Source organism: Patiria miniata, unplaced genomic scaffold, assembly GCF_015706575.1.
Source record: "Patiria miniata isolate m_02_andy unplaced genomic scaffold, ASM1570657v1 HiC_scaffold_19, whole genome shotgun sequence".
NCBI lineage: Eukaryota > Metazoa > Echinodermata > Asteroidea > Valvatida > Asterinidae > Patiria > Patiria miniata.
Genome location: NW_024037057.1, coordinates 7,273,245 through 7,300,010, shown reverse-complemented (window position 1 = coordinate 7,300,010; position 26,766 = coordinate 7,273,245). Strand labels below are relative to the sequence as shown.

The 26,766-nt window shown below is 41.9% G+C and overlaps 2 protein-coding genes across 4 annotated transcripts; one reads left to right on the top strand and one right to left on the bottom strand.

Moving 5' to 3' along the window:
* Window positions 1-3,896: 3,896 nt before the first annotated feature.
* Window positions 3,897-20,488, bottom strand: LOC119725592 (oxysterol-binding protein-related protein 11-like). 3 transcript variants are annotated; one of them, XR_005270713.1, is made up of 18 exons: window positions 20,290-20,488; window positions 19,961-19,986; window positions 18,784-18,892; window positions 17,997-18,047; window positions 17,042-17,203; window positions 15,749-16,003; window positions 14,264-14,442; window positions 13,284-13,399; window positions 12,271-12,401; window positions 11,662-11,747; window positions 10,984-11,065; window positions 10,447-10,597; window positions 9,315-9,425; window positions 8,632-8,792; window positions 7,887-8,003; window positions 6,904-7,065; window positions 3,977-4,649; window positions 3,897-3,940 (listed from the first exon to the last, which is right to left on the bottom strand). XR_005270713.1 is itself a non-coding variant. In XM_038197057.1 (17 exons), the coding sequence occupies exons 1-17, from the start codon at window positions 20,398-20,400 to the stop codon at window positions 4,527-4,529; spliced, it is 2,133 nt and encodes a 710-aa protein (XP_038052985.1). In that variant the 5' UTR covers window positions 20,401-20,488; the 3' UTR covers window positions 3,897-4,526. The 3 variants fall into 3 exon arrangements, 2 of the variants coding, with proteins under 2 accessions (XP_038052985.1, XP_038052986.1); XM_038197057.1 differs by having other exon boundaries at window positions 3,897-4,649; XM_038197058.1 differs by having other exon boundaries at window positions 3,897-4,649; window positions 18,784-18,889; window positions 20,290-20,487.
* A 733-nt stretch (window positions 20,489-21,221) lies between these two features.
* Window positions 21,222-26,655, top strand: LOC119725591 (proton-coupled folate transporter-like). The gene is made up of 6 exons (XM_038197056.1): window positions 21,222-21,463; window positions 22,295-23,374; window positions 23,963-24,097; window positions 25,028-25,111; window positions 25,593-25,752; window positions 26,274-26,655. The coding sequence occupies exons 2-6, from the start codon at window positions 22,408-22,410 to the stop codon at window positions 26,365-26,367; spliced, it is 1,440 nt and encodes a 479-aa protein (XP_038052984.1). The 5' UTR covers window positions 21,222-21,463; window positions 22,295-22,407; the 3' UTR covers window positions 26,368-26,655.
* Window positions 26,656-26,766: the final 111 nt, after the last annotated feature.

The following is a 26,766-nucleotide window of genomic DNA, read 5'->3' as shown; positions in this document are numbered from 1 at the left end:
CGTGCTCTGACGAATTTATTCAGTGAAGTTCCTCGATAAGAACTTAATTATGAAGAGAAAAACAAGTTTATTTATTTGGGAAAAAAACAAATCCAAAATATTGTTTTCGTTCTGCTATGTGCGTGATACAGTTTGATGGACCATCAATACACATTACTTTGGAAGGTTTTTTTTGGAAAGGCGTACATAAAAGTTTTTATTTCGCACTTTTGTGAGTGGGATCTGAAAAGCATAATTTTTGTATTCCAAATTGTTACATAAATATTATACGAAAGGACGTACACAAAACCACAGCATAATAATAATTATGATATTTTATTCCTGACAAATCAACAATAAAATATTGACAAAAGGTTCTGTCTTTCTTTACACTTTTTAAAGGGAATTTTAAACATTGTCAATGTAAAAAATGTTTTCAAAAAATTATTTCGATAGTACAGGTACCAAGTTGTCTTTCAATGAAAATGAGCAGCGAGTGGCGATCTCAGGTGTTTACTAAACCGGGACGTTGTTTCCCGGCTTCGGCTTCAGGCTCAATCTTCGGGATTTCAGTTGAACATTTTAGATGTTAAATACTTTCGGAGACAGCGCCGTGAAGCCAAACTAGAGGCAGTGCCGTGTTTTGTTAAAAGCCTCCACATAAAGATGTCTCATACGTGCTTTTCAGCTAATTCTCCTTACACAAAAATGACATTTCGACAAAATGAAGTTCCCCTCTCAGTGCTGTAGTTTTTAGAATACAGTTTTTTTCTTGTGAATATATACAGTGTGGTCCACTTTGGGGGGTGGGGGGGGGGTGGTCTAGACCAATCACAAATTTCTAAACATCATATCCTCCTACTACCCTCATAAAATGGTTTAACCCAACCGCCAAAACTGTTATTTTTTTTTCATAACCACCCCAGGATCACCCCTTTAAATACACCCTTACTGAACAAAAAAAAAGAAACACCCCCCCCCCACCCCAGGTGTCTTATAGTAATGCCCATTATTCGCTCGTACCCCCGCCCTGCATCCTGTTTGCAGGGCGGGGGGGGTACAAGCGAACGCCCATTACAGCAATTTCCTCTCAAACCTAACATTACAGTGTGTAATTGCTTAAACAATAACTTATTGTCCAACCATTAGCTAGCATCCAATCACTAAGCACCAGATCATAAATATTCATTAGATTCTCATTGCTCATTTACATCTCATTTACATATATATACATATATTATATTTCGGTTACTTACAAGTAAATACACGAGATAGCAATGAGAAACAGAATAGGATCGTCCACTATAGATACATTGGATCGATAAGTCACAATTTTAAGGAATAACATCAAAATTTGGTAGTGTTTTCTAAAACGAAAATACTTATTTTCATTCACTGCTTCCTGGGAAATAATTACTGTTTTTAATTTTTTTTGTACGATCAACTTGCACTATAGATTATGCTAACAGCATTATTGCATCCATTTCATGCAAATTTTGTTGATATCGATCATTCGCATTCATGTTAAGAAGTACAATACATTGCTGACAGCAAATAGTTGAAAATTTCAAGTTTGGTATCGTAATAATGTAAATAAGACATACAGAAACATTTATCTAAACTCACTAGTACATAAAATACCTAGCTATCAGAAAAAAAGGTGCAATATTTTTAAATATTTTCACAAATGCACAAAATATAAATTCTTCAATTCTGTTCATGCCTATTTGACAACTAGCAAACAATACACGACACAGAAATTGCATATTTAAACACTTAAATTATAACCTGAAACGCTTTTTTTTAACTGAACATCAATTGACATAAACGTTACTGTCTAAAAAAATTGTTTTCAACTCACAATTGTCCTACAGGGTGCAGCAAAAAGAAGGAAACCCACTTTTGACGGGAATTTTAACCTTCTTACTTAACTTATCTGAACTGTTTTCTTTTATAATGTAGTGAAGTATAGCTCTTCAACCATACATGGTGAGTCAATCTTTTAAAATAGTCGCAAGAATAGTGTAATTGAGCTAATTTGAATACGAAAGTCACCAAAATCACTGTTGTCCACGTGTAAGTCTAGTGAAGTATTTTTTTTGTCTTCAAATCAAGCTCTGGAGCTCAGTCAAGCGGATGGAATAAAGCCGTCCGTGGACAAACAGGTTTGGCACATGAAATTTTTAAACTACCATATATCTCAGAGACAAAATATGCATTTGCAATCAATTTGGGGTCACTTATGTTGAAAGATCAATATTTTAATACCATTAAATTGATTTTTTGAAATATGCTCAACAATAGGTGAAAATTGCTGTCAAATGTGGGTTTCCTTCTTTTTGCACAGCCCTGTAAACTCTGAGAAGTGAATGGAAATTTTGATGAATATTTTTTTTTATTATATGTAGTTAACGATCAGCGCCCTCTCGCACATATCTTCTGTTTTTGTGCTTTTTTTATCTTTGATATAATCTTTTGTGCTGTTTTTGTTTGTTTCTATAACTCGTATTTGTTTTGTCATTGTCCAATAAATAATTGCAATGATCAATTCAGCTACGCCATCGCAGCAGTCAAAATCAATCAGGTGACTGTTTTTAACAGTTAAGAATTCCCTTGTTGATTCATATAGCCATGCTTTGACTGGAGGTGATTGATATGTACCGGATTTTCAAGACTAGTCACAGTTTGTACAAGCATTACATTCACTGTGTGGACTTTCGAACAAAAGATGTCCACATAAACCAGGTAGCAGCGACGTTGTGTGGACTTGCCCACGTCCACACAATGTTTCCCCCTCTCAGGAAAACAGGTTTATATTAGAGGCATCTTTGGTTAGGTTTATCTGCGGCAAAATGAAGAGAAACACTAAAGGGAATCATAGGAAAAAAATTGGGTTGAAAGTGTTTTTACAGTGTGAGTAACATGAGTTTTTTTCACAGGTTTTCTTAACTACACGAAAACAAAGGAATGTCCACACTAGGTATGTAACATAAACATGGGTGTTTACACGAATGATCTGTTACACGGTACCCTCTGGAGACATGTGCACAATAGGGAACAAAAGATTGCATACGTCTCCACAGGGCAATTTCTATGGGTGAATACTTCTCCACAAGGTTATCACAACATAGATATATGGATTTTACTCAAAACCTTAGGAATTTCCAAGGTGTGTTGATGCGTCGCAAATTGAAGTATTTTATGTAAGGGATATTTAAGTCAGAATTTCAGCCCAGGAAATTAATTCTGGTTGAAATAGGAACATTTTGAAACTTCACTTTCAAACTCGCAAACTTAAGTACACTAGAACAAAGAAATCACTCCACAAGGATACAAATTCCAGTATGTGTGTGATCCGACTGTTTGTTACTAGCCTGTACACAAATTCATTGGCAGGGGAATTTGAAGAAATATTTGACTGTCTGTGACTGATCAAACAATAGAAGGGTTAATTATAACGTACATGTGTGTGCGTGTGAGACTCTACAGTGGCTACCGCTAGCTAGTTTCACAAATGCCCACATTAAAAATGCCGATACGGCAGTGATTAACACACAATTAAATAAGATACGCACAAGTGCACATTGCACAAACATGCAGTAAATATAACAGTGCGCAGTATGCAATACAACGTGGGCGGATTGCTAACCTAATTCAGGCTAACACTATGACCACTGAACCATGCTTTTCTGCGTTATTTGCCTCGCTTGACTTATCTTGTTATCAACACAAATAATATTTAGATCAGATTTGAAATTCTAAAGCTTGTTTTTGCATGTTGACTCCGTTTAATTCACTGAATAAAACTGGGCAAATTCATGCCAAAGGGTTTTACGTTACACTGGTTTTTTTTTATGAACAGCTAGCGCACAAAATAAAATTACAACTGTAATTTCTTATCATGGGTTTGGGGTCTTTTTTAATAAAGATATTGAGGTATTATTTATTCAGTCTGTTTGACCTTTTTTTCCCCAAACCTACGGCTCATTAAAAAGACCAATAAAAAGGCCCTTGGGTCAATTTCGTTGAGCTATTATGCAGAAAATAACAATAACAAGGGTGTCACATCATTGATTTTTCTTGTGGGCAAAAGCGTCATCCTTAAGGCAAATATGCCCTTAAGGCAATACATTTTGCAAATATCTTGTCTTTTTTTTATTTGTTTCCCAAAAAATTGTAGCTATGTGGTGAGGATTATGGCTCCTTAGGACACAATTTTGTATCAGCAAAACAGTTAATAAAATGGAAGAATCCATCCGCCATCTTGAAAAATCTGCCATCTTGAGAAAAATAACGGGAGAAAAAAAAGTGCCAGCCTCCTTCATTTTTTCCAAATAGCTCAGACGAGAAACCATTATATTTTTTTAATCGGCCTAGCAGACATCAATGGGATTCTGTATGGCGACCCGCGTTAGCACAGCAAATCTTTCTGCTCTTAAACAATTTTTTTTTTTTCGCACCTCCACGACAACGGGCTTAGACAGTGATTAAGTGTTCAGAGTGACCCTTGAGTTTTTGTTACTTGCTGTTTGTGTTACTGCTCCTCATCACTGCACTTGCAGTACCCGGTTGTAAGACCAGCCTTCCTCGTTCTTCTTGAAGAGTTTGGTCTGCCAGGGCGTGTTGGTCTCCTTGCGTTCACGCTCCTCGCGACGCTGTATCTCTTCAAGCTGTTGTAGGGAGCAGGAATCACGATTATTAAAATGCCTAACCGATCAGTGTTTTTATAGAAAACATGAGTTATACATCCGTGTCCTATTTCGTTTAATTTTGAGCCTTCACATAGTCGTAACAAGAAATTTTTCAAGAAGATTTACCCCCAAAAAATATCCGAAATTTGGACGGCCGTGGTCTGCATACAGGACACCACGCACAAGCGGGACGCGTAAAGACAGCTCTTTCAACGCGTTGATCAAATGTGCAGCTAACCCCCCCCCCTTCTCCCCCCTCGCCCCGCCTCCCCCCTGATTGACATGTGATTGACTCGTGATTGTCATGTGATTGACTTGTGATTGACTTGTGATTGACTTGTGATTGATTTGTGATTGACTTGTGATTAACTTGTGATTGACTTGTGATTGACTCGTTATTGACTTGTGATTGACTTGTGATTGACTAGTGATTGACTTGTGACGGACATGTGATGGACTTGTGATTGACTTGTGATTGACTTGTGATTGACTTGTGATTGACTTGTGATTGACTTGTTATTGACTTGTGATTGACTTGTGATTGACTTGTGATTGACTAGTGATTGACTAGTGATTGACTAGTGATTGACTTGTGATTGACTTGTGATTGACTTGTGATTGACTTGTGATTGACTTGTGATTGACTTGTGATTGACTTGTGATTGACTTGTGATTGACTAGTGATTGACTAGTGATTGACTAGTGATTGACTTGTGATTGACTTGTGATTGACTTGTGATTGACTCGTGATTGACTTGTGATTGACTCGTGATTGACTTGTGATTGACTTGTGATTGACTTGAGATTGACTCGTGATTGACTTGTAATTGACTTGTGATTGACTAGTGATTGACTTGTGATTGACTGGTGATTGACTTGTGATTGACTTGTGATTGACTAGTGATTGACTTGTGATTGTCTTGTGATTGACTTGAGATTGACTCGTGATTGACTTGTAATTGACTTGTGATTGACTAGTGATTGACTTGTGATGGACTTGTGATTAACTTGTGATTGACTTGTGATTAATTTGTAATTGACTTGTGATTGACTTGTGATTGACTTGTGATTGACTCGTAATTGACTTGTGATTGACTAGTGATTGACTTGTGATTGTCATGTGATTGACTTGTGATTGACTTGTGATTGGCTTGTGACAGACATGTGATTGACTTGTGATTGACTTGTGATTGACTTGTGATTGACTTGTGATTGACTTGTGACGGACATGTGATGGACTTGTGATTGACTTGTGATTGACTTGTGATTGACTTGTGATTGACTTGTGATTGACTTGTGATGACTTGTAATTGACTTGTGACGGACATGTGACTGACTTGTGATTGACTTGTGATTGACTCGTTATTGACTTGTGATTGACTAGTGATTGACTAGTGATTGACTTGTGATTGTCTTGTGATTGACTTGGGATTGACTTGTGATTGACTTGTGATTGTCTTGTGATTGACTAGTGATTGACTTGTGATTGTCTTGTGATTGACTTGGGATTGACTTGGGATTGACTTGTGATTGTCTTGTGATTGACTTGTGATTGACTAGTGATTGACTCGTTATTGACTTGTGATTGACTAGTGATTGACTAGTGATTGACTTGTGATTGTCTTGTGATTGACTTGGGATTGACTTGTGATTGACTTGTGATTGTCTTGTGATTGACTAGTGATTGACTTGTGATTGTCTTGTGATTGACTTGGGATTGACTTGGGATTGACTTGTGATTGTCTTGTGATTGACTTGTGATTGACTAGTGATTGACTTGTGATTGTCTTGTGATTGACTTGTGATTGACTAGTGATTGACTTGTGATTGTCTTGTGATTGACTTGTGATGGACTTGTGATTGACTTATGATTGACTTGTGTTGGACTTGTGATTGACTTGTGATTGACTAGTGATTGACTTGTGATTGTCTTGTGATTGACTTGGGATTGACTAGTGATTGACTTGTGATTGTCTTGTGATTGACTTGGGATTGACTAGTGATTGACTTGTGATTGTCTTGTGATTGACTTGGGATTGACTAGTGATTGACTAGTGATTGACTTGTGATTGTCTTGTGATTGACTTGATTGACTTGTGATTGTCTTGTGATTGACTTTGTGATGTCTTTTTGAGGATCTGTGATGGCTCAATTAAAACTTTCAAAACTGCACCTAGGGGTGTCAAACTTGAGCATTGAAGTATTAAACAATGGAGTTGGGCTGCATACTCACGTATCGTTTGTGCTCAGTTGCGGTGTTGATGTCGCCAATTTTCAGGGCGTTGCTGACGTTGTGCCACAGCCGGCGAGACTCAAACGCTCCCTGCATGTCCATGGGCCGGACCTTCTTGGGTATACTGCTCAACTTGGTCAGGTCCACCACTTTTTTTTCTCCCTTAAAAAAAAAAAAAAAAAAAAAGTAAAATCTTCAAGTTGGAAGACGATCACTGTTACACTATGCAAAGCGACCATGGAGGTTTTTTCCAACCCTAGACCTTGGCTCAGGTTCCAGGTAAGGAGACGCAGCTGAGGACAAAACCAGAGTTTTAAACGCACCATCTTTAAGAGAGTCTCCTTGCATTTGTTAATTTTCTCCATAAACATTGTCTAATGTTAGAATGCCAACTTCGCACTTAACTAAATTATGATGAAGACTAGCATTAAGCTAATTAGAAGTTACTAAATGTGAAAGATTGATTGTTTCAGTCGTTTTGAATGTCTTCAGAGCGTCTCAATTCAGATATTGCTCCAGTCAATGAAAGTTTATGAGTAAATTTCACCTATCCTAAAAAAAAATTCCATTTTGGTTGACTTGATTTGTCCCAAATTTATTTGCTCTAAATACTTTGTTGTTTATTTGTAAATTGGAAATAAAAAAGCCGCATCCTTTCTAAGAGATCCCTGTTTGCTATTTCCTGGGTTTTGCAGCTTTGCTAATGTTGCTAGCGTCGTGACTTTGGGCGTGATCCCTGGCTACATGGCATATACAGGTTTATAGCTTCTGACTAGCGCCCCTTGAAAAAAGACATTGGCAAAACGGGGAACTGCCAACATACAGCTGGATAGCTCAGTTGGTAGAGCACTGGAACGGCAATCCGGAGGTCACAGGTTCAAACCCTGCTCCAGTCAATCTCTTTGTTCAACTTCAAAATGAAAACGTTTTGATACCGCAACTCAGGAAAGCCGGTTTGAAAAAGGTTTTAGCTTTTCACTTACTCCTGCGTATGAGAATTCCAGCTGTCCGTTCCACTCGCCTTGGACTCGGCATATGACAGTGTTGGCAGGGTTCTTCACTTCGGCATTCAGCCGGTGAACCTTCCCACCGTAAAATGGCTGCCAAATGAAACAAAAATAGCAGCAATCATCAACAAAAAGTTACAGATCCATTCATAAATGTTTTGGGATAGTGAAACACAAGTTGTACTGGCTAAGTGCTCTTCCAATTGGTTTGCTTAAACCTTATGTTCAAGACGCTATTCAAGACAGTAGTCATTTTACTGAAATACTATTGGAAAAAATATTGAAAAGACTTGCGTAGCTGTCTTTAATGAAACGAAGATCTGTGGGGGGGGGCAGAGTCTGACCCCTGTAAAGGCCCATCTCAATTCATTTCCGGGACGAGTTCCGGACAAGTTGCAGGTAGAATCATTCACTTTGTCCGGAAGAAGCTCTGCATTTGTCCCCAAAAATGTTCCGGGGAAATCGTCATTAGCAACTGCTTGACTCAACGATACCGATAACTTCATTGCGGGAAGATTGCAGGGAAGTTGTTCAGAATCCTGCAACTTAGACCCAATACAATGTCCGAAATCTTGTCTGGAACTCACCCCGGATATAAACTGAGACGGGCTCTAAGTTTTGTGATATCGCAACGATGTATTTTCTTCCTGCCAAGTTTTTTAAGGGTCAGTGCGATCAAGTCTGGGGCACTTTTTCAAACCAATTTCACGAAATTTTATACCTTTGTTTGGAAGGTGATGGCGGCCTGGTACCCAGACTGCGCACACTGTATTGTGCATCGTCCCCCGAGCTCCATCCAGGGCACCGTGAGTATGGACCGGCCGTACGCGCTGGGGAACGTCATGGTGTAGTCTTCGTTGTGCTCCAAGTCCCGAATCGTGCCTGGTTTTAAGAAAATGTACTACATTAATTGACTTTCAACACAACTGTGGCCATGATAAAACAGGGATAGTTAAATGGATTGATGAGGAACAGGGATAACATTCTGCCCAACTTTTCAATTTTCAATTCGGGCGATTCATAATGCAGTGCGCCACCAAGAGTTTGCCATGGAGAGTCCATTTTCAAGTTTACGGTCGACAATACATGGCCCATTTGAACGAGCGTCAGTAGAAAACTTGAGCTAATTGTTATAAATAGGGACTAAGCGTTCTGCTGCCTTACAAAAAAAAACATATTGATAAAAAGAAAAGAAAAAGGCAAACAGATCCTCGAATCATACGCTCACGAAACTACTAACCGGAAAAGTTAAAAATTTCAAATGTCCCTCGCTGCGAATTTGTCGACCATCTCCCACAATGCACTGGGAAAATGAGCTCTCTGTGGCAAACTCTTGGTGGCGCACTGCATTGTGAATCGCCCGAATTACTCTAGATAACCACAAGTAACAGATTTCAGGCTAACCTTCTCCGGCGTTGTTAACTCCGACCGACATGCCCAGGAATTTCGATTTAGTCCATATCCAGCTGTTCATGCAGATCTTCTTGCTGGGACACTCTGCGTAGAATGCGGACACTAAAAGAAAAAAAGAATAAGAGACTATCAGTAAGAGCTAATGGGCTCCGTGCGTGAAAAAGCGAGGGCGCTTTCTGGCCACTTTCAAGAGCCCTGTGGATTGGACACACCGAGTGCGCGTACTGATTCACGTGCGTATATATTATAGCGTGAAGTATGCACAACTTGATTTATTCTGAATGCGCATGAAGCCAAAGTGTCTTCGCGTGAGCGTCACGCGGTCGTCGGCGATGCGTTCGATTGTCTCTCCCAGTGGTCTCCCTAATTCTCCCTTTCTTACCGTTGAGGGGGTACTTCTACATTGCCATATCATGTGGGTGTGCATTTAGATTCTATTCACACTGCAGTCACATATTGTTGTTTGATATTTTTATTTTCTATCTGATGTGACGTTACGTGGCCTAGTGGTTAGGCCCCCCCAAAAAAGAATTCTGCTTCCGATTACATGGCATTTGAAAATAGCGTAGGTAGGTAGGGAAATTGTTTTTTTTTGGGGGGGGGGCAATTTTTCTTGGGTACGACCACTTGGAGCCGTCTGCGTGTAGTCAAGGGTAAAAGGTAACAATTGATGGTTTTGGGTGTTCTTTTTCTCATTTTTCCCATAAAAAAATAGGTTAGGGGCTGTCAGAATAGGGTAGGTATTAAAGAAACCGGAAGCAGAACTATTTTTTTTGGCCTTACCGGACAATAGCACCGCACCGGACTCATGCTCTGGTGTTTCAGAGGCAGCAGAATGTGGGTTCGAGCCCGGGTCTGGACACTTGTGCCCTTAAGCAAGGCACTTTATCATTATCACTTCGTCCTAAGCAAGGCACTTTACCATTACTGCTTCGTCCTCCTATGTGTTGTGTAATGCAATGCACGTTAAAGAACCCAGTGACACTTGTCACTAAGAGAAGGGGTTTGCCCCGGTGTTTCTGGCCTCCTGTTAAAACTCCCCTGTGGAGTATTTAGGAGAAGAACCGATCAAGTACCAAGTATGTGACGTGACGTGATGTGACGTGATGTGATGTAAACTCACCCGGAGGATGATGGGAAACCTGCTCGGCCACAAAGGTGACTCGACCGTTCTCAACGGGGCCGTCTGATTGGCTGGAGTTGGAGGGCAAATCCCAGGAACAGTGGAACGTCTCACCAATGATGGGATTGAAGGGTTTCTTGGCAATCGAGCCCTGAAATATTCCAACATTAATTCCTTTAAAGTATTTTTACAAGTTTTTTTCAGAATGTAATGTCAAAATATTGACAGCGCTACTATTGTCATTTGAGCTTATTTGAAATTTGACATTATTTTGACCTTGACCCCATGATGACCTTTGACCCCAGTTTGGTCATGTGACATGTTGGGGATGGGCTACTGATACTTTTGACAAAGTTTGGTTAAAATCGGTCAAAATGTGTAGGAGCAATAGACAATGTCAGCGTTTGTTACTAACTAATGGAGAGTAAAAAAAAAAAAAAAACGGAGAGACATGATGATTTGAAGAGCGGTTGCCAGCAGCTTTGGCTCAAGAAAGCTGGGTGGGTCACAAGAAAATGTCCTTTTTTTTTGTTTTACCTTTCTGCCGACATGAAATGAGCATAGATAGTATTCAACGACTGCCATCATGCGCGCCTCTGGAGTTGGTAAACTTGGAATTCTAGGGAAAAAAAATTACAAAAACCATTCCATGTATATTTTTTTTAAAAGCTGGTTAGGAATTGGAAGCTGCCTAAAGCCAGTCACAAAGTCCAAACACATAAACTTCTAGGCAGTTCATTTGAGGAAGAAGTCGAACAAGCAGAGAAAAACAACTTTTGAACAACAAAAATTGTATTTGTTTCAGTATACATCTGTATTCCAGTTTTATAATTTTTATGCCATTAACCCTAACAGAACTCAACCGATCAAACCCCAATGCCATGTTTTGTTGGAATCTGTCAGGATGGGTGCAGTACCCCTAAATTGACAGTCTTTTACATTGGGTTGGCACACCTCCAGAATCCAAGTCAGAAATATGTGTGTGTAGTTTCCCATAATAATGGTTTTGGAATTTGCCAGGATGGGTATGGTTCCTAGTAAATCATGCCAGGGAGTTAGGGACTTCCTTGGCAACAATAATACAAGTGTCAAAAGGGCATACTATTTTAACACACTGTGTGGCCACAAGTGTACGTTCTCAAGGGTCTGTTCTAGGATCTGGATTTCTGCAAACAACACATCATATATTTAAATGGAATTGACCACAGGTCTCACCTCGCAAACATGTCAGGGTGCGCCATGAAGTCAGCATACATTTCCAGCAGGGACCGCTTTTCAAGAATAAACGTTGGTAACACCACCTACACGTGCAAAAAAATAAACAGTCAATGTTCCGGAACACACATTTCACGTCAATGAAATTTGTTCCCTGGTAGAATCTTCCAAGATCGGAAACAGGTGAAACAGATCTATGCAATTGTGAGCAGAGAGGAGAGACGCTACAGTTTTGTTAGATTCCGCGAGACGCTGCACTCCGCACCACATGGGCGCAGTAAGCGCCCTGCATGCCTACCACAACCAGGAGCTTGCGAACGTTGCAAAGTTTTGTCAACTTTTAAACTTCTGATATGGCTTTTAAATCGAAAAGGTAGTTATGAATTGGGATAACAGTATGATAGAGCAGTTAAAAATGTGATGTTGAAAACTGGTAAGGGGCCTGGTTGCCGACAATGACCCTCACCATCAGCCCGGGCCGTTATTAGCGGCTAGCCCCCTCAAGATTTTGAACCGATAGTATCCCTCGCCTTCAGCTCCGGCCGTTATCACATTATTAACCCCTTAGTTGTGCTGTGCAGAGATGGGATTTGGGAGGCTCAGGTTTACCTTGGTTAGATCCATGCCTAGTTTGAGTTGGGAGAGTAGGTGCAGGATGACACTCTTGTGTTCCTCCACTCCCCCGATGTCTTCGTCTTCACCGCCCTCCTTGTCTTCAACCTCGTCAGCTGGATTGATAACTAACGACACAGATTTCATAATTTTTTTTTACTCTTCAATGACATAATTTCATCAATTAAATGTAGTAATGAGTAGTGTAGTCGAGGCACTTGAGATGGATCGCAGGTCGTGACAAGTCCATCACAAGTCCATCACATGTCCATCACAAGTCAATCACAAGTCCATCACAAGTCGATCAGAAGTCCATCACAAGTCAATCACAAGTCCATCACATGTCAATCACAAGTCCATCACAAGGCCAACACAAGTCAACCATAAGTCAATCACAAGTCTATCACAAGTCCATCACAAGTCCATCACAAGTCTATCACAAGTCCAACACAAGTCAATCACAAGTCAATCACAAGTCCATCACAAGTCCATCACAAGTCCATCACAAGTCCATCACAAGTCAATCACAAGTCAATAACAGGTCAATAACAAGTCAATCACAAGTCAATCACAAGTCAATCACAAGTTAATCGCAAGCCCATCACAAGTGACAAGTCCATCACAAGTCCATCAAAAGTCAATCACAAGTCATTCACAAGTCCATCACAAGTCAATCACAAGTCAATCACAAGTCCATCACAAGTCAATCACAAGTCAATAACAAGTCCAACACAAGTCAATCACAAGTCCATCACAAGTCAATCACAAGTCAATCACAAGTCAATCACAAGTCAGTCACAAGTCAATCACAAGTCAATCACAAGTCAATCACAAGTCCATCACAAGTCAATTACAATACAATCACAAGTCAGTCACAAGTCAATCACAAGTCAATCACAAGTCCAACACACGTCTAGGCCTATGGCCAAATCTGGAACGATCCTTTGCTATACATTTTATGAACTTTGCCATAAATTTTATAAATTCTTAATTGTATGTAACCAACTCACATGGCACTCTACGATCGGAGCTGTCTGCCACCCCGTTACTCGCTGGTAAGTGGCTGGGGCTATTCGTGTTGATCACACTGCCGACTGGCTGCGGATTGGCCACATGAAGATCAAGGCTGCAAAGAATCAATTTAAGAAAGCTGATCCAAATTCAAGATCAAAATGAAACCTTACCACATGCATTTTGTTTGTACAGTTGAACAAAGAAGCAGTGAGGCAGTACGGATGATATCCAGCACAATGTGGACTTCAATTATGCACGGCTGAACATAAACAAACGCAGGGTTCAGCGTACGACCTCTATACAATGCATCCTCCAACATCGACCGACACTTTTTTTGCCATTCAGCCTCAATCCTCCAAAATCCTCCCAAACCATTTGGAGGATTGAGGGCTAGGATTAACCCCCACTCTCTGGCTGGCAATTTCAACAAGGCCAGCCCAGCAGTCAAAATAAATCAAGTGACTGTTTTGAACAGTTGAGTGTTCCCTGCCTTCACATAGCAGGATTTGCTGGCTGTGATTGTTATGGAACCTGGTATAGCTGTGCTTTGATTGTAGGAGACTGATAAGCCAGCTGTGCCTACCAGTCACCTGCTTTTGTCCGTTGATGGAATTTGACGAGTCACGATGCCTATGAAACTATGATCTAAGCTCGGAGGTCGAGTGGTAAGACGTCTGCACTAGAAATCAGGAGGTCGTGGTACGAGTTCCACCCGAGTGATTTTTTTTCTCCAACTTTCACTCGGGAGGTAACACACTGAGTATACAGTGTTTATATGTCAGTGAAGGGCAAAACCTAATATTGATTTACATCACCCCGACGCAAAAAATTCCATCGTATGAATATTATGCTCCGACTGTTGGTGACTAGCCTGTGTAAAAGGCACAGCAGGGGAACAGGATTGAACTTTTTACCGTCTGTGACTGATCTGACAAACGGAAAGTTTAACAGCCAAGTGGTTGCAGACTAGACTGACCTGATGTTGGCCATGGATCGCTGGAGGTCACTGTTTGACCTGTGCCCCTGGGCGATGTCCTGCCTCTGTAAGATGTTCAGGCAGTCTTCCAGGCAGCCCATGGCCGAGTGAGATGTTGACTTGAGGAGCAGGCAGTCGTGGTCTAAGGAGTTGATCGGGTGGCCCGACGAAGGTAGCGACTGGCGGGAAAGGGAAGGGGTCAGAACAAAAACATGGGTCACTTTCCAAACCGGACTCAATAGTAATAATCTGTGGTGCTTATGGGCTCCATGCGCCAATGAAAGAGGGCGCCCTTTAACCTAGCAACGACGTCCCGTAGGCCGAACATTTAGCTGGTTGACGCGCACAGTTCCTTGTGCGTGACGCACCTACACTAGGGGATTTGTACTATGTACACGCAGTGGTACGGCCGTGCGTCGCAGCAAAATATTGCAGTCAGGCAAGATGGAGTCTTTTGGTCACCCCCAACTGTACTTTCTTTGCCAGTGAGGGGGTACTTGTGAACGGAGTAGATACAGCACTTTCAAACCGAAAACAGGTGCCAAATCACTTTTCAATTATTACCCCTGTTCAACAGGCCATGAGGCCCCTTTTCTGCAGTTGAGATCAGCGCATTCTGGTCTCTACCCTCACAGGTACCCATTTATACTCCTGGGTGGAGCGAGGCAATTGTAATAAAGTGTCTTGCCCAAGAACACAAGCATTAGCGCAATCTGGTCTCTACCCTCAGTGGTACCCATTTATACTCTTGGGTGGAGAGAGGCAATTGTAGTAAAGTGTCTTGCCCAAGAACGCAAGCATCAGTGCAATCTGGTCTCTACCCTCACAGGTACCCATGTATACTCCTGGGTGGAGAGAGGCAATTGTAGTTAAGTGTCTAGCCCAAGGACACAAACACCTTGGTTCCCCATCAGGGGTCAAACCCACGAAACATTGGTCGAACGTCACAACCAGTTTGAAATTGGTTCAAGACAGCCGTGCTTTGAGTACTCATTTTTCACAGACTGGACTTTGGAGTTGTTTCAAATTATTGCAACAGTTGAAATCTTGTATGTACTCGCTCTTGATTGTTTCAGGCATTGAACATATTTGACTAGTCAGAGTGCTTGCTTGAAATATAATAATATAATTCGGAGTCTTATATAGCGCACGTATCTACCAACAATTAGGTACTCAAGGCGCTGGAAATTATATCTATTATTAAAGAAAGGTGAATAAAGTTTATGAGAAATATGAGACCCATTATGTAGCACCTTATAATGGTTTACAAGGTGCTGCGGCGCATATTGCAGCCACTGCCAGAAACACCGGGGCAAACCCCTTCTCTTAGCGATAAGTGTTACTGGGTTCTTTAACGTGCATTACACAACACATCAATATGATTTGACTGTTGGTGATGAGCCTGTGTAAAAGGCATGGCAGGAGAAGAGGACTGAATTTTTGTCTGTCTGTGACTGTTCCAGCAGTAGGTTGAATAGTATCTACCTCCAGTGCCTGGACCAGCATCCTCTGTTGCTCTTCGGCGATAGTGATGATGTCCCGGGCGTTGTGCAGCGACTCCTGGGTGACAGACGGGGTGAGGGAGGGGGCGAGGGAAGGGGGCCTGGTGTGCCTGCCCAGGGAGTTGGAGGGGGATTGGCGCGGGGCGGCGTTGTAGTGATGGCGTCGCATGACGGACCGCTGCTGGAGGGAATCGTTGGAGCCCTGACTGGACGACGGTGACGTTGTGTCGCCCAGCGACTAAAAAGCAAAACAAAAATGTGAATATTCCAGCTACATATGCCTACACCAAGTTTTAATCATTATAAACCCTGAACAGAATATTCTTCTTATATTGTGTCTGATTTCTTCTGATTTCAGTTGGTAGCCCGATCTTAGTCTTAACCCTAACTCCCTAGGCCATTTTGCTAGGATGTAGCCTCAATCCTGCAAAATCCTCCAATTGGCCTCATGGAAAAATAGCATATAGCCTCAATCCTGCAAATTCCTCCGTTATTTCTTGAATATGGTCCATGGAGGGATGACCACTGCCTGAATCCTGCAAAATCCTCAGGCTATGTCTGTCCATAGGCTGAGGCAGAGGCAGTGACATCCTGGAGCAGTGCGGAGGATGTCAAGTATAATCAAGGACTAAGTTTATGCACGGCTGAGCATAAACAACACAAGGTCCGGCCCAAGACCTTGACACAGTGCGTACTCCGAAATCAGCAATGCACTTTTGCCATGTAACCTCAATCCTGCAAATTCCTCCAATTTGCAAAAAGGATTTTGGAGGATTCAGGGCGGTTAGGGTTTTAATCCTTACAACTCACAAGCAATCCAGATGATCTGTGACAAAGGCATTCCTTTGTCCTTGTTCTTCCCTTGTGACTTGTGATCACCTTGCGATTGACTTGTGACTCAGTTGCGATTGACTTGTGACTCAGTTGCGATTGTCTTGTGATTGTCTTGTGATTGCCTTGTGATTTTCTTGTGATTGACCTGTGATGAACTTGTAATTTACTTGTGATTGACTTGTGATTGTCTTGTAATTGACACATGATTGTCTTGTGATTGACTTGTGATGGACTTGTAATTGACTTGTGATTGACTTGTGATTTCAACAGTGCATGCCAGAGCAAGTTTAATGTCTTAAAGAGGCAGTCCTTCTACTGACAGAAACATCATCCCATTCTCAATGCCAAGGTGGTACTGTGCACGAACCCCATAGTGACTTCAAGATGTCTGAAAGAATTCCCTCCCCCCAACCCCTCACCCCTTCCCCCACTACGTTCACACCTGTGAGATGACTTCCCCCTGGCGTTGCACCACCGCCCTCAGGCGACTGACCCAGAACTGCCTCTCCTTGGCGTCGGTAGCCCGCAGCCGGTACACTTCCCCGTTGGCCGCGTTCACGTTGAACGTCATGGAATCCTCGTCACTGGGCGAAATGACCGCTCCCTGAAAAAACAAACACCCAAAACACTTAGAAGTTGAAAACATAAAAAATTGAGATTTTTTTTCTCCTAACCAAATAAAAATGTGTGTGTTTTGTTTTACCGAAAAAACAACCTACTTTATTCCCATTATGGACGTGTGCAAAAAACCCAAAAAAACAAATGTATTTTGGAACAAAAAACAAATGCATTTTTCAAAGTGAAGCCGACAGTAGCACAGGGAATGCATCTTTAACCTTAACTCCCCAGCCTAATTTACCCACTAGGAACCATACCCATTCTGGCAAATTCCAACACCCACATGGGAAATCATACACACACACTGTTGGACTTAGTTTCTGGAGGAATGCCAACCCCAGTGTAAAAGACCATCAGTTTAGGGGTACTGTACCTATCCCAACAGATTTCAACGAAACCTGCTGTTGAACTTTGATGGGTTGAGTTCGGTTAGGGTTAACATAGATAATATTTCCAAAACTGTGTACACGTAGGTACATTTAATAGATCAATATCATCTGCAAATGTACGCTGGTTTTTCATAAATTATGCATATTTTCAGTCCATTTTCGTGTCTGTTGTGTAATCAGACCTATTCTCAACTGATGGTCTTTTTGTACAAATAAATTCAACTCAAAATCTTCCAGAGATTCAGTTCTGAGTTTTGGGATTTAAAATTATAAAAGGTCCCTTCGACTGAATTTGGAAAACTTCAGAAATTAGGTGAAGGGGCGGAGGGGGGGGGGGAAGAAGGGATTGAAAACGTAAACTAAGAGACAGAAAAACTGAAGAAACTTTACCGTCAGATGCACCAATCCTCTCGGTCTCTGGGTCTTTCTGGATTCTTCAGTCTGTGAGAATTTTTTTTAAAAGTAACAAAAATTTTGAAATAAATCCCTTGTCGTCAAATCTCCAACCAGTCTTAAACATAGTGTTTAATACCGACCAAGCACATATTTTTATTCCCATTCATAAATTACCTTTTCAGTCAAAATATCAAAACTTTTCAGTCCAAAAACGTCAAAACAAGCCAAAAATTTAAAATGTCCAACAACTTTGTTCAACAATTTTACTTTCTGTTTTTCGAAACACCCCGCCAGCTATATAATGGAGTGTCCAGCTCGTGAGTAAGACGTAAACAACTCCTTTTTGGGGGGAGTTTGACCAGGAGGCCAGAAACACCAGGGCAAACCCCTTCTCTTAGCGATAAGTGTCCCTGGGTTCTTTTACATGCATTGCATTACACAACACACGGGACCTCCGGCTTTACGTCCCATCCGAAGGACGAAGCAATAATGGTTAAGTGCCTTGCTTAAGGGCACAAGTGTTCACCCGGCGGGCTCGAACCCACGCCACTGTTGCCTCTGAAACACCAGAGCATGAGTCCGGTGCTCTTAACCGCTAGGCCATGACTCTCCACATGATCACTGTTCACACACGAGGGCACGAGGCCCCCTTGAAAGGAGGAACTATTGAGCACACTTCTGTACGCAGCAACTGCTGTGATGGATCTGAACAATGGATAACTCAGCAAAAAAGGAAGCAGTCGGGGGCAAGAAACTAGTTACTTGGCCTGATTGTTCTTACCACGTAGTATTCCAGGGTTCCCTTCTGGGGATCCAGTAGAAACCACCGGTTCTGCCACCCCTTCACGACGTTGGTGTATTTATTGAGGGTGCCCTCCATTGGATGACTGCTGGATCATTACATGAAACGAATATTCATGAGATATGAAAGACCAATAAATTCATTATGGTGGTTGATATGAATATTCACGAACAGAATGGTGCCTTGGACCAAACTTGAAGAGTCATGCTTACAGTCAATCTTATGGCGATCGTGTGGCCCCTGTTTTGTTTTGATCAAATTCGAGTCAAAAATGTATTCTATCGCTCAAAAATCACCTTTACAATCAACCTAAGTTGGGCCGATCCCGACTTCAGACGGGATAGTCCTGTCGACATTGTTCCAGTTAGGCTGGCCAATCAGGACGCCACTTCATTACTTCAATAAGTTTTCGAACTTCGTCTTTGTCCATTTTCACAAAGAGCCACGAAAGTTTTTTTTAAATTTCAAGTTCGATTTTCTTTGATAGTGGATATTTTGCCGGAGGTAATGACGGCAAACTAACGTTTACTAAAGGTTTGCCGGCGGCAATCCATATCAACAGAGGGCGCTGTACTCTTTAAGATAGGGCTGAATTATAAGATGTATTAAATTCCCACCAAAAGTTGTGAAGCACGTTTGGCGTAGTGGTTAAGCAAAAGCTCTAGTGAGCGGGATGACTCGGGTTCGATCCCGACCCCCACCACATTTTTAAGGTTTTTTTCCCATCCCCAAATAAATAAGAATATATTCTTCTTTTATTATTTTAACATGTCTCAAACATTTTATTGCAAAGTATTACATTTTCTTTTTCAGATTTGTGGCTCTGGAGATTTTTTTTTAAAAGGGAAATAAAGTCTGAAATTATAAAATGGTCCGAATCCCATCTTGTGAATACAAGGTTACAACGATAATATTGGCATGGAGCCAGACTAAAATTTGTCACCGTAAAATGTTTGAGTACAAAAAAAACAGTAACTGCGCATGTTCAGTGCATATCCGGCAAACTAACGTTTACTAAAGGTTTGCCGTCTCCACTGCCATTTTCTTTTCTCACTATTGTGCTTTAAAACCTCGTAGGCCTAGGCCTACTTAATCATTTTGACATGTTTCGTTTTCATCGCTTAATGAAATTGCCACCAATCAATGAATTTCTTACCTGAAGAAATCCTCTTCTTCTACTTCCTGCGATTAAAAATTGGAAGAATAAATGTTGAACTTTGTAAATTGTATGATAGGCCTACGATGCTGATGTTGAATATTGTAGGGTAAGGGAAGCAGAGGGTCGACTGCCGTAACGATAGCCACTGTGACTGAGTGTGAATTATATTTTTATTATAAAAACATGGTTGCTTGCCACCCCCCCCCCCCTCCACCGCACACACCCATGACACCCCGCCCACAAACTGACAAAAAAGTGACATGACACTGATACTACTCAAAAAAACAAACTGCATGAAATTCTAATCAAGCAATATTAAGGCCTACCTTAGCTCTTTTAAGTACAGTCTCTAAACGGATTTTTTCAGCCTCCGAAAGCCCGAGATTTTCACTTTTTATCGCATCTTCGATCCCCATTACGTCCGTGGTGGCCGCCATCTTGGACCAGACTTGGACTAAAATGGTATCCGTGCGAAGCCGCAACAAAATTGGTCAGGTAATTGCAGGGAAAGAAACGGGACCAACGAATAAGCCTAAAGATCGACCATGTGTCCATAGGGGGCGCTGTTACAGTGTACCGACCATTTAAAAAAAAGTGAAGTTTGGTTATGTTTGGTACTATTAAAGGCCTAATTCTATAGTACAGGCATAATAATCATTATATCATAGATATTCTCATGTAGGTTCAGTTTTACGTGCCAACAGTTATTATAACTGTACATGTATGGCATGTAGGCTCGGCAGGCTGTGTATTGTGATTTGGCGGGGTCATTGATCTCCATGTACAATGGACAGGATACTTCGTTCATGTCGATCGACGCTGCATGACTGCGTTTGCTGCATATACACATGCCCGTTTGGTGCTGGAGGTCAACCTTGACACATTTCGTAAGGCCCATTGAATGAAGTGTTGATCACTATAGAGCAAGGTTCCTTGCCCTATTATATGGGATCACCAAGGCCTATGAATGGGTGCCAGTTTATATAAAGCAGATGCAGAGGGGCCGAATATGCTTACAAACAAATATTATTCCCGTACGTTCACATGTTTGGTACGACAGATTGGTGTGCGATGATGAACTTTCGGCTGTGCCAGTGACAATGACTCTCCGTGGAGTTATTTTCAGCAGACTTGTGACCCGGACGCCACCAGGGGCACCGTGCTAAAACAAGTTGGAGTGTGCCGACACCGCGCTATGGGAAGTGCATCCGCCGCCTGCATGCACTCATGGAGGATTCTTATTCCTCCATGATGCACTCTACTACACATGGACTTTGGTTATATGCAAACTTTTTACGGGTGTGTGGCCCGTGCATTGTATGATAATTAATATACATGTAAATCGGAAATATCTCAGCATCATGTGATTTTGATCATGCCTATTCAGTAATAGTCACCGTGCTCCAGGGTTGTTTCTGTATACTGGCGTTCAACCATCGTGTAGGCCTATTTCAAGCAGTGCTGCCATAATAATATTATTATATCCAGCACCATCACCAGGTAAGTGTATAGTATGGAGCCTGCACTCTGCAGGTAGTAGTAGTCCAGATTTGACTCTGAATTTAATAAGACTGAATTAATGGGTCGTGCTAATTTAGCTTTCTCGTTCTAGGACTGAGAAAAATGTGAAAGTATATACTAAACTTGACGATCACATGTTAGGCCACAGACGATAAGCCATTTCTTCCTTACTTCCTTTCAATACTTGGCAAGAACGTAACATTTGCGCCAACCTTTTTTATAATTAGCAGCCTGGCACATCAAATTAGATCCCACTTGGTTTTGAGATGAGCTAGAAATGGTTGCGTCTGTATTTTGTCAGGTACTGTAGGCTATTGGTCCAACATTGGCTTTTATTATTCAGCCGGTAATTGGCAGGAAACGTGCCAGCTATAGCTGACTGTTTCAGTTTTTTCATGACAAGCTAAAAACGCCGTCAATCATGTGTTAAGCTGTTCTCTACAAGATTTGGTTTATATGAACAGCCCCGTATTCTTCACCCTAATTTAATACAATCGTTGTACTACATTGTTGTATTTATTTAATCTATACAATTACCTTCTTTTTATTTGAAAACATGGTTTACTTGTGGAAAGTATGGCGATAAAATGTTGCCTTTGAATTGAATTTTGAATCATAATTTTTCAGAGCATTTTTGTGCATTAGGAATAATGCATGTGGCCGAAACATTGCACATGTATAATTATGTAGACCTAAAATGGTGAAACTTTTTTCCTTGCCCTTATTTTCCTTCAAGAACATGGTGCACGGCACTGCATGCTCGAGTTACTTCTGTTGTTTACGTAACTGTTTTGGTCCTATCTTTCACAGGACCGGACAGTGTCTTATATTTGGAGTAGTGCGATTATAGTTAACTCGTTCAACTGATCAAGGTTGATGATAAGAAATGGCTACGGAGTAAAGGCCGATCGTATAACAGCCACATGATGACGTCAGAACAGGAAATACTGGACAAACCATCGGTCCAAACGCGGCGACCTCGACTTGTGACCGTGGAGCCGGTGGCGTTCCTGATACTCGCCATTCAAGGCGGCTTCGTGGCACTGAGGACACTCTACATTGAGCACCGCCTTGCAGTTAGCTACAACTACACTTTGCCCTCCAATGACGCCAATGGCCCCTGTGGCGTCAACGAAACCAAGGATCCCAAGCAGGCGCAGATCGAGTCCGAGACCGCCCTCTGGGTGGCCTACATGAAGGGTGTGTCCGTGGCGCTGCCGATGTTCACCGCCCTCGCCTACGGCACCGCGAGTGACTTCATCGGCCGTAAGCCCGTCTTGATTCTCGCGGCTTCTGCCCACCTCACGGCCGCTGCGTTGTTCCTTTGCGTCGCCTACTTCAACCTGCCGCTCTTTTGCCTCGTCATCGGTGAAGCCGTCCTGGGCATCTGTGGCGATTCGATCATCGTAGACAGCATGGTGTATGCGTACGTTACCGACGTCTACCAGGGCAGAGACAGGAATTTCCGGATCTTTGTGGTGAATCTGATGGTCTATGTCGGCTTCGGCGGCAGCCAACTCGTAGTCACCTGGATCCTGCAAGTGACGGGGTCCAACTACCCCATCGCCTACTTGACCGTGGTAGTGGCCGCCGTGATCAATTTTCTATACGTCACTCTCCCTTGCGTTCTGCGCGAGACTGTGGAAAGGCGTCCATTCCCTCGCGGTGTCTTTCGAGATCTCCTGACCAAAATTTACAGGTTGTTTAAGAACAACTCCAACGGGAGACGAATTAGGATCGTGTTCCTGATTGCTATCTTAGTTCTCTATGAACTGGTATACGAAGCGGTGTACAGTGTCATCACCATATACGGTCTGGGGCCGCCATTTTGTTGGGACGACACCTTTGTGGGTGTTTACAGCGTCATTGTCAATATTGTTCCTGCTGCCGGTAAGTACGGCTTAAGCCATACTGCAGATCTAAAGGCTTTTTTAAATACCCAAACACTTTTTGGGCAAAGTTCTTTTACAAAATGGTCGATAGTTTGTTCATCCAGCTGCAAAGTCGAAACCAATTCAAAAGGCAAATCCTTAACACAATCTAGAATCGAACCCAGGCCAAACCAATCATTACCGAAATCATAACCATACTGAAAACTAAGGCCCAACCACGAACCACCCCATGACAAAAAGATCAAGAACTCAATCCAAACCGAAACGAAATGTAATCATTAATCAAACCCAAGCCTGAACCGACTCCCGAATTCACAACCAATCCGAGAATTGCTGCAGCTTCGATTCAACCCTTACCAGAAAACAAGTCAAAGGTAATTGGTTAAACGCACAGAGTCTAAAAACAAAACCGTAATCATTTTAGTCAAACCTCTAAATCAATATCAGCCCAAAGCTCCAAGAGTCCAAACCAAGTCAAATCGCAGATCTGTAAAATAAGTTGCTCTAGTCACAGAGTAAGGATACTTCGTAGATTTATTTTGCCCTTTACCTGATGGTTTTGATTTTGTTTGCGTGGCCGTTACAGCATCTATTGTGGCGATGAAGCTCCTGGGTCTCTGCATGTCCGAGTATTGGATGGTGTACATCGGATTTCTGTCCGGAATAGGTATCATGGTCACCACGGCACTGGCAAAAACCCAAGCCATCCTGGCTTACGTTGGTGAGTAGCTTTAAATGTTCGTAGACAACGACAAAAGAGAAAGCTGAGTTTGTTAGTTTAAGAAATTGTTGGGGTAACTGGCAGATGCTTGCATTTGTACAAGCATGCTGAGAGATCGAGACACCCTCCCCAGCTCGCTTTGCTGACATGATCTTTCTTTACGCCCTGAGGAGCACAAGGTGTAGGAGTGCTGCCCCTGAAGTTTTTTTTTGTATTTAGACACAAACTTAAATTACCAAAAACTGCTTACTGTGGTAGCAAAAGTGCCTTCGATATCGTCACTGACACGACGAAGTCACACCCCCATTGTTTCATGCTTCTAGATTGTTATTATCATGATGATCGGTATTAATTTTATTTCCGGTAATGAAAGCAAAGATTTCTCCAAAGGTCCACATCACTCTAGCTTGCAAGCCCCGGAAGAACTCTGTCGAGAGAAGACATTGAAGAAAAATAATGTTAAAGTAAAGTGCAAGTTAGAAGCGTGGCTATTCCAGGGGGAAACCCAGAGAATCAGGCAGGGACTGGAAACCATTGATTCACACGTCGGCCTGGTGGAATTCAGTGTTAGAACAGTGTTAGTTTTGTGTCACGATGATGTCAGTGACGTTGATGTCAGTGACGATGGTGCGCCCCAACCTAGGCATCGATCCCATCTGACTCTCACACCTTAACTCGCGCACTACTAATCAGAGTACGCCCCTTTCCACCCTGCATGCCCAATAAAAACACAGGTATAGGTTCAGCAACATCTGTTCCCAACTCCTCTCCTGCTGTGTTTCGTCCAAACAATATGTTGGGATTTCCCAACGAGTCCGTCCCATACCCACAGCCCCAACTCGGGACTGGTCCAACAATAGTTTGGAGCATTGCCATAGTCTAGCTGGGCGTATAGTTTAGTTATACGTTTCACTTTCTCTAACCACACAGCACCGGCCGTTGGAGTTCTCCGTATCCTTCCAGCACCTCTCCTACGGTTTTTGGCAACGCAGCAGGTCGACACTGACGAACAAGGTTAACCCCATTGGTCCACTCAAAACTTCATCTTAGTCATCCAAGCAATATCGGGTCAATAACAAGTCGAGTCAATAACAAATCAGATACGACATAGGTCGGGTCAAAACTGTCAGGAGATGAACAAACTAAAGCCAACAACAAAAACACGCACTGCATTCGAATCATCGAATACATGACTGTAGAGTGCCGTGCGCTTGACTTTAGACTGGTTGACTGAGGCTAATACTGATTGACGTGTGATGACTTAAACTGCCACTCGGCATCACGTTCTTGATGTTTCTGGTCATGGCTGCTCATTGGCTTATTTCAAACTCTTGGTGGCAGCAAACATCTTTTTAGTTCATTCCACTTCTTGTTTTTAATTTATAGGGGCTCTATTTGCTGATCCCTTCATCAACATCATACAACAGCTGTTTAGCAATACCTTTTTTCCACTTTAAAAATTGATTTTTGTTATTTTTAATCTCAAATCTGATAGGGTCCCTCTTTGGCGCAATTGCAGTTCTTTCTTCCGTGGGGAAAGTTCTCTCCCCCATTGTGATGAATGGAATCTACTCGTCTACCGTGAAGATCGGGCACCCTACTGTTACTTTTTACGTGGCTGCAGGAATTCTGGTCATACCATTGTTCATAAATGGGTAACAGCATTTCGTTAAACATTTTGATTATTCAAGTCTTTCCCCGTTTATCGCAAGCACCAAATTGAGATGCGACCTAATGACGTCACGCTTTTTTTACATGTACGCTTTCCTGTGAGAGCTAGGTGGGCCGGGACGCGTGCCCTCATAATAGGAAAGCGCACGTGTAAACAAATCTTGACGTCATTATGTCTCAGGTCTGTTGCAGGCCTACGCAGTGATTAGTATAGCGCAATGATAGGTCAAATTCTGTGATATGAACCGTACCACATATACAATCATGAAAACGAGAAATCTGATAAAACAACAGAGCATTCCAACTCGCAATTTACGCAAACAGAAATTATCATGTTGGAGCATCGCACACAATAATGCCCTGCAACATTGTGCGTCAGGAATTATGGAGATTTTTGTGTATTGAGTAGCTAGAGCGCCCTCTACCGTTTCCACACAGTCAAATCAGGCACAGCTTAAAATGCGCAGAATCACAATGGCCCTGATATTTACTTCTTTTTTCGCAGGTTCCTGCATGTACGGCAGCCATTAGCAGAATACCAGCCAATTAACAACAGCGACGATGAGGAGAATGATACAAACAACAAGGCATTGGTGTAGAAGTCGAAAAAAATCGCCAAATGCAAGAAGTCGAAATGATATACCTATAAGGCCAAGTACAAACTAGTTCCCTTTTTCCCGCTCACTTCTTCTTTTTTCTATACTTTTACTTCCATTTTGTTCAAGTCATTATACATTTTGCAGTATTATATTGTCTTTTTATGTGTTTCCAGCAAAATTATAGATATGAATCCCAATTTCACAATCGGGTGTACGGTAGAAAGGGTGACGTCTCCTTGGACAAATGTAAGCTATTCTGATTAGATTAAAATAATTATTACTAATAAGGTTATAAAAAGGCCTAACATGGGCTAAAGTCGATGACAAGTTAGTAACAGTGGACATCGTGGTGAAGGTCATATTAGTCGCCCTAATGGCGATTGGTAATGGCGATAATAC

Excerpts from the sequence above, each read along its gene's own strand:
- LOC119725592 (XM_038197057.1), bottom strand. The coding sequence starts at position 20,400 with ATGGCGGCCACCACGGACGTAATGGGGATCGAAGATGCGATAAAAAGT. Across the intron at positions 11,748-12,270 it reads TAGGCATGGATCTAACCAAG|GTGGTGTTACCAACGTTTAT; the intron begins GTAAACCTGAGC and ends TTGCACGTGTAG. Across the intron at positions 8,793-9,314 it reads AGTTAACAACGCCGGAGAAG|GCACGATTCGGGACTTGGAG; the intron begins GTTAGCCTGAAA and ends TCTTAAAACCAG.
- LOC119725591 (XM_038197056.1), top strand. The coding sequence starts at position 22,408 with ATGATGACGTCAGAACAGGAAATACTGGACAAACCATCGGTCCAAACG. Across the intron at positions 25,112-25,592 it reads GGTCGACACTGACGAACAAG|GGTCCCTCTTTGGCGCAATT; the intron begins GTTAACCCCATT and ends CAAATCTGATAG. Across the intron at positions 25,753-26,273 it reads ATACCATTGTTCATAAATGG|GTTCCTGCATGTACGGCAGC; the intron begins GTAACAGCATTT and ends CTTTTTTCGCAG.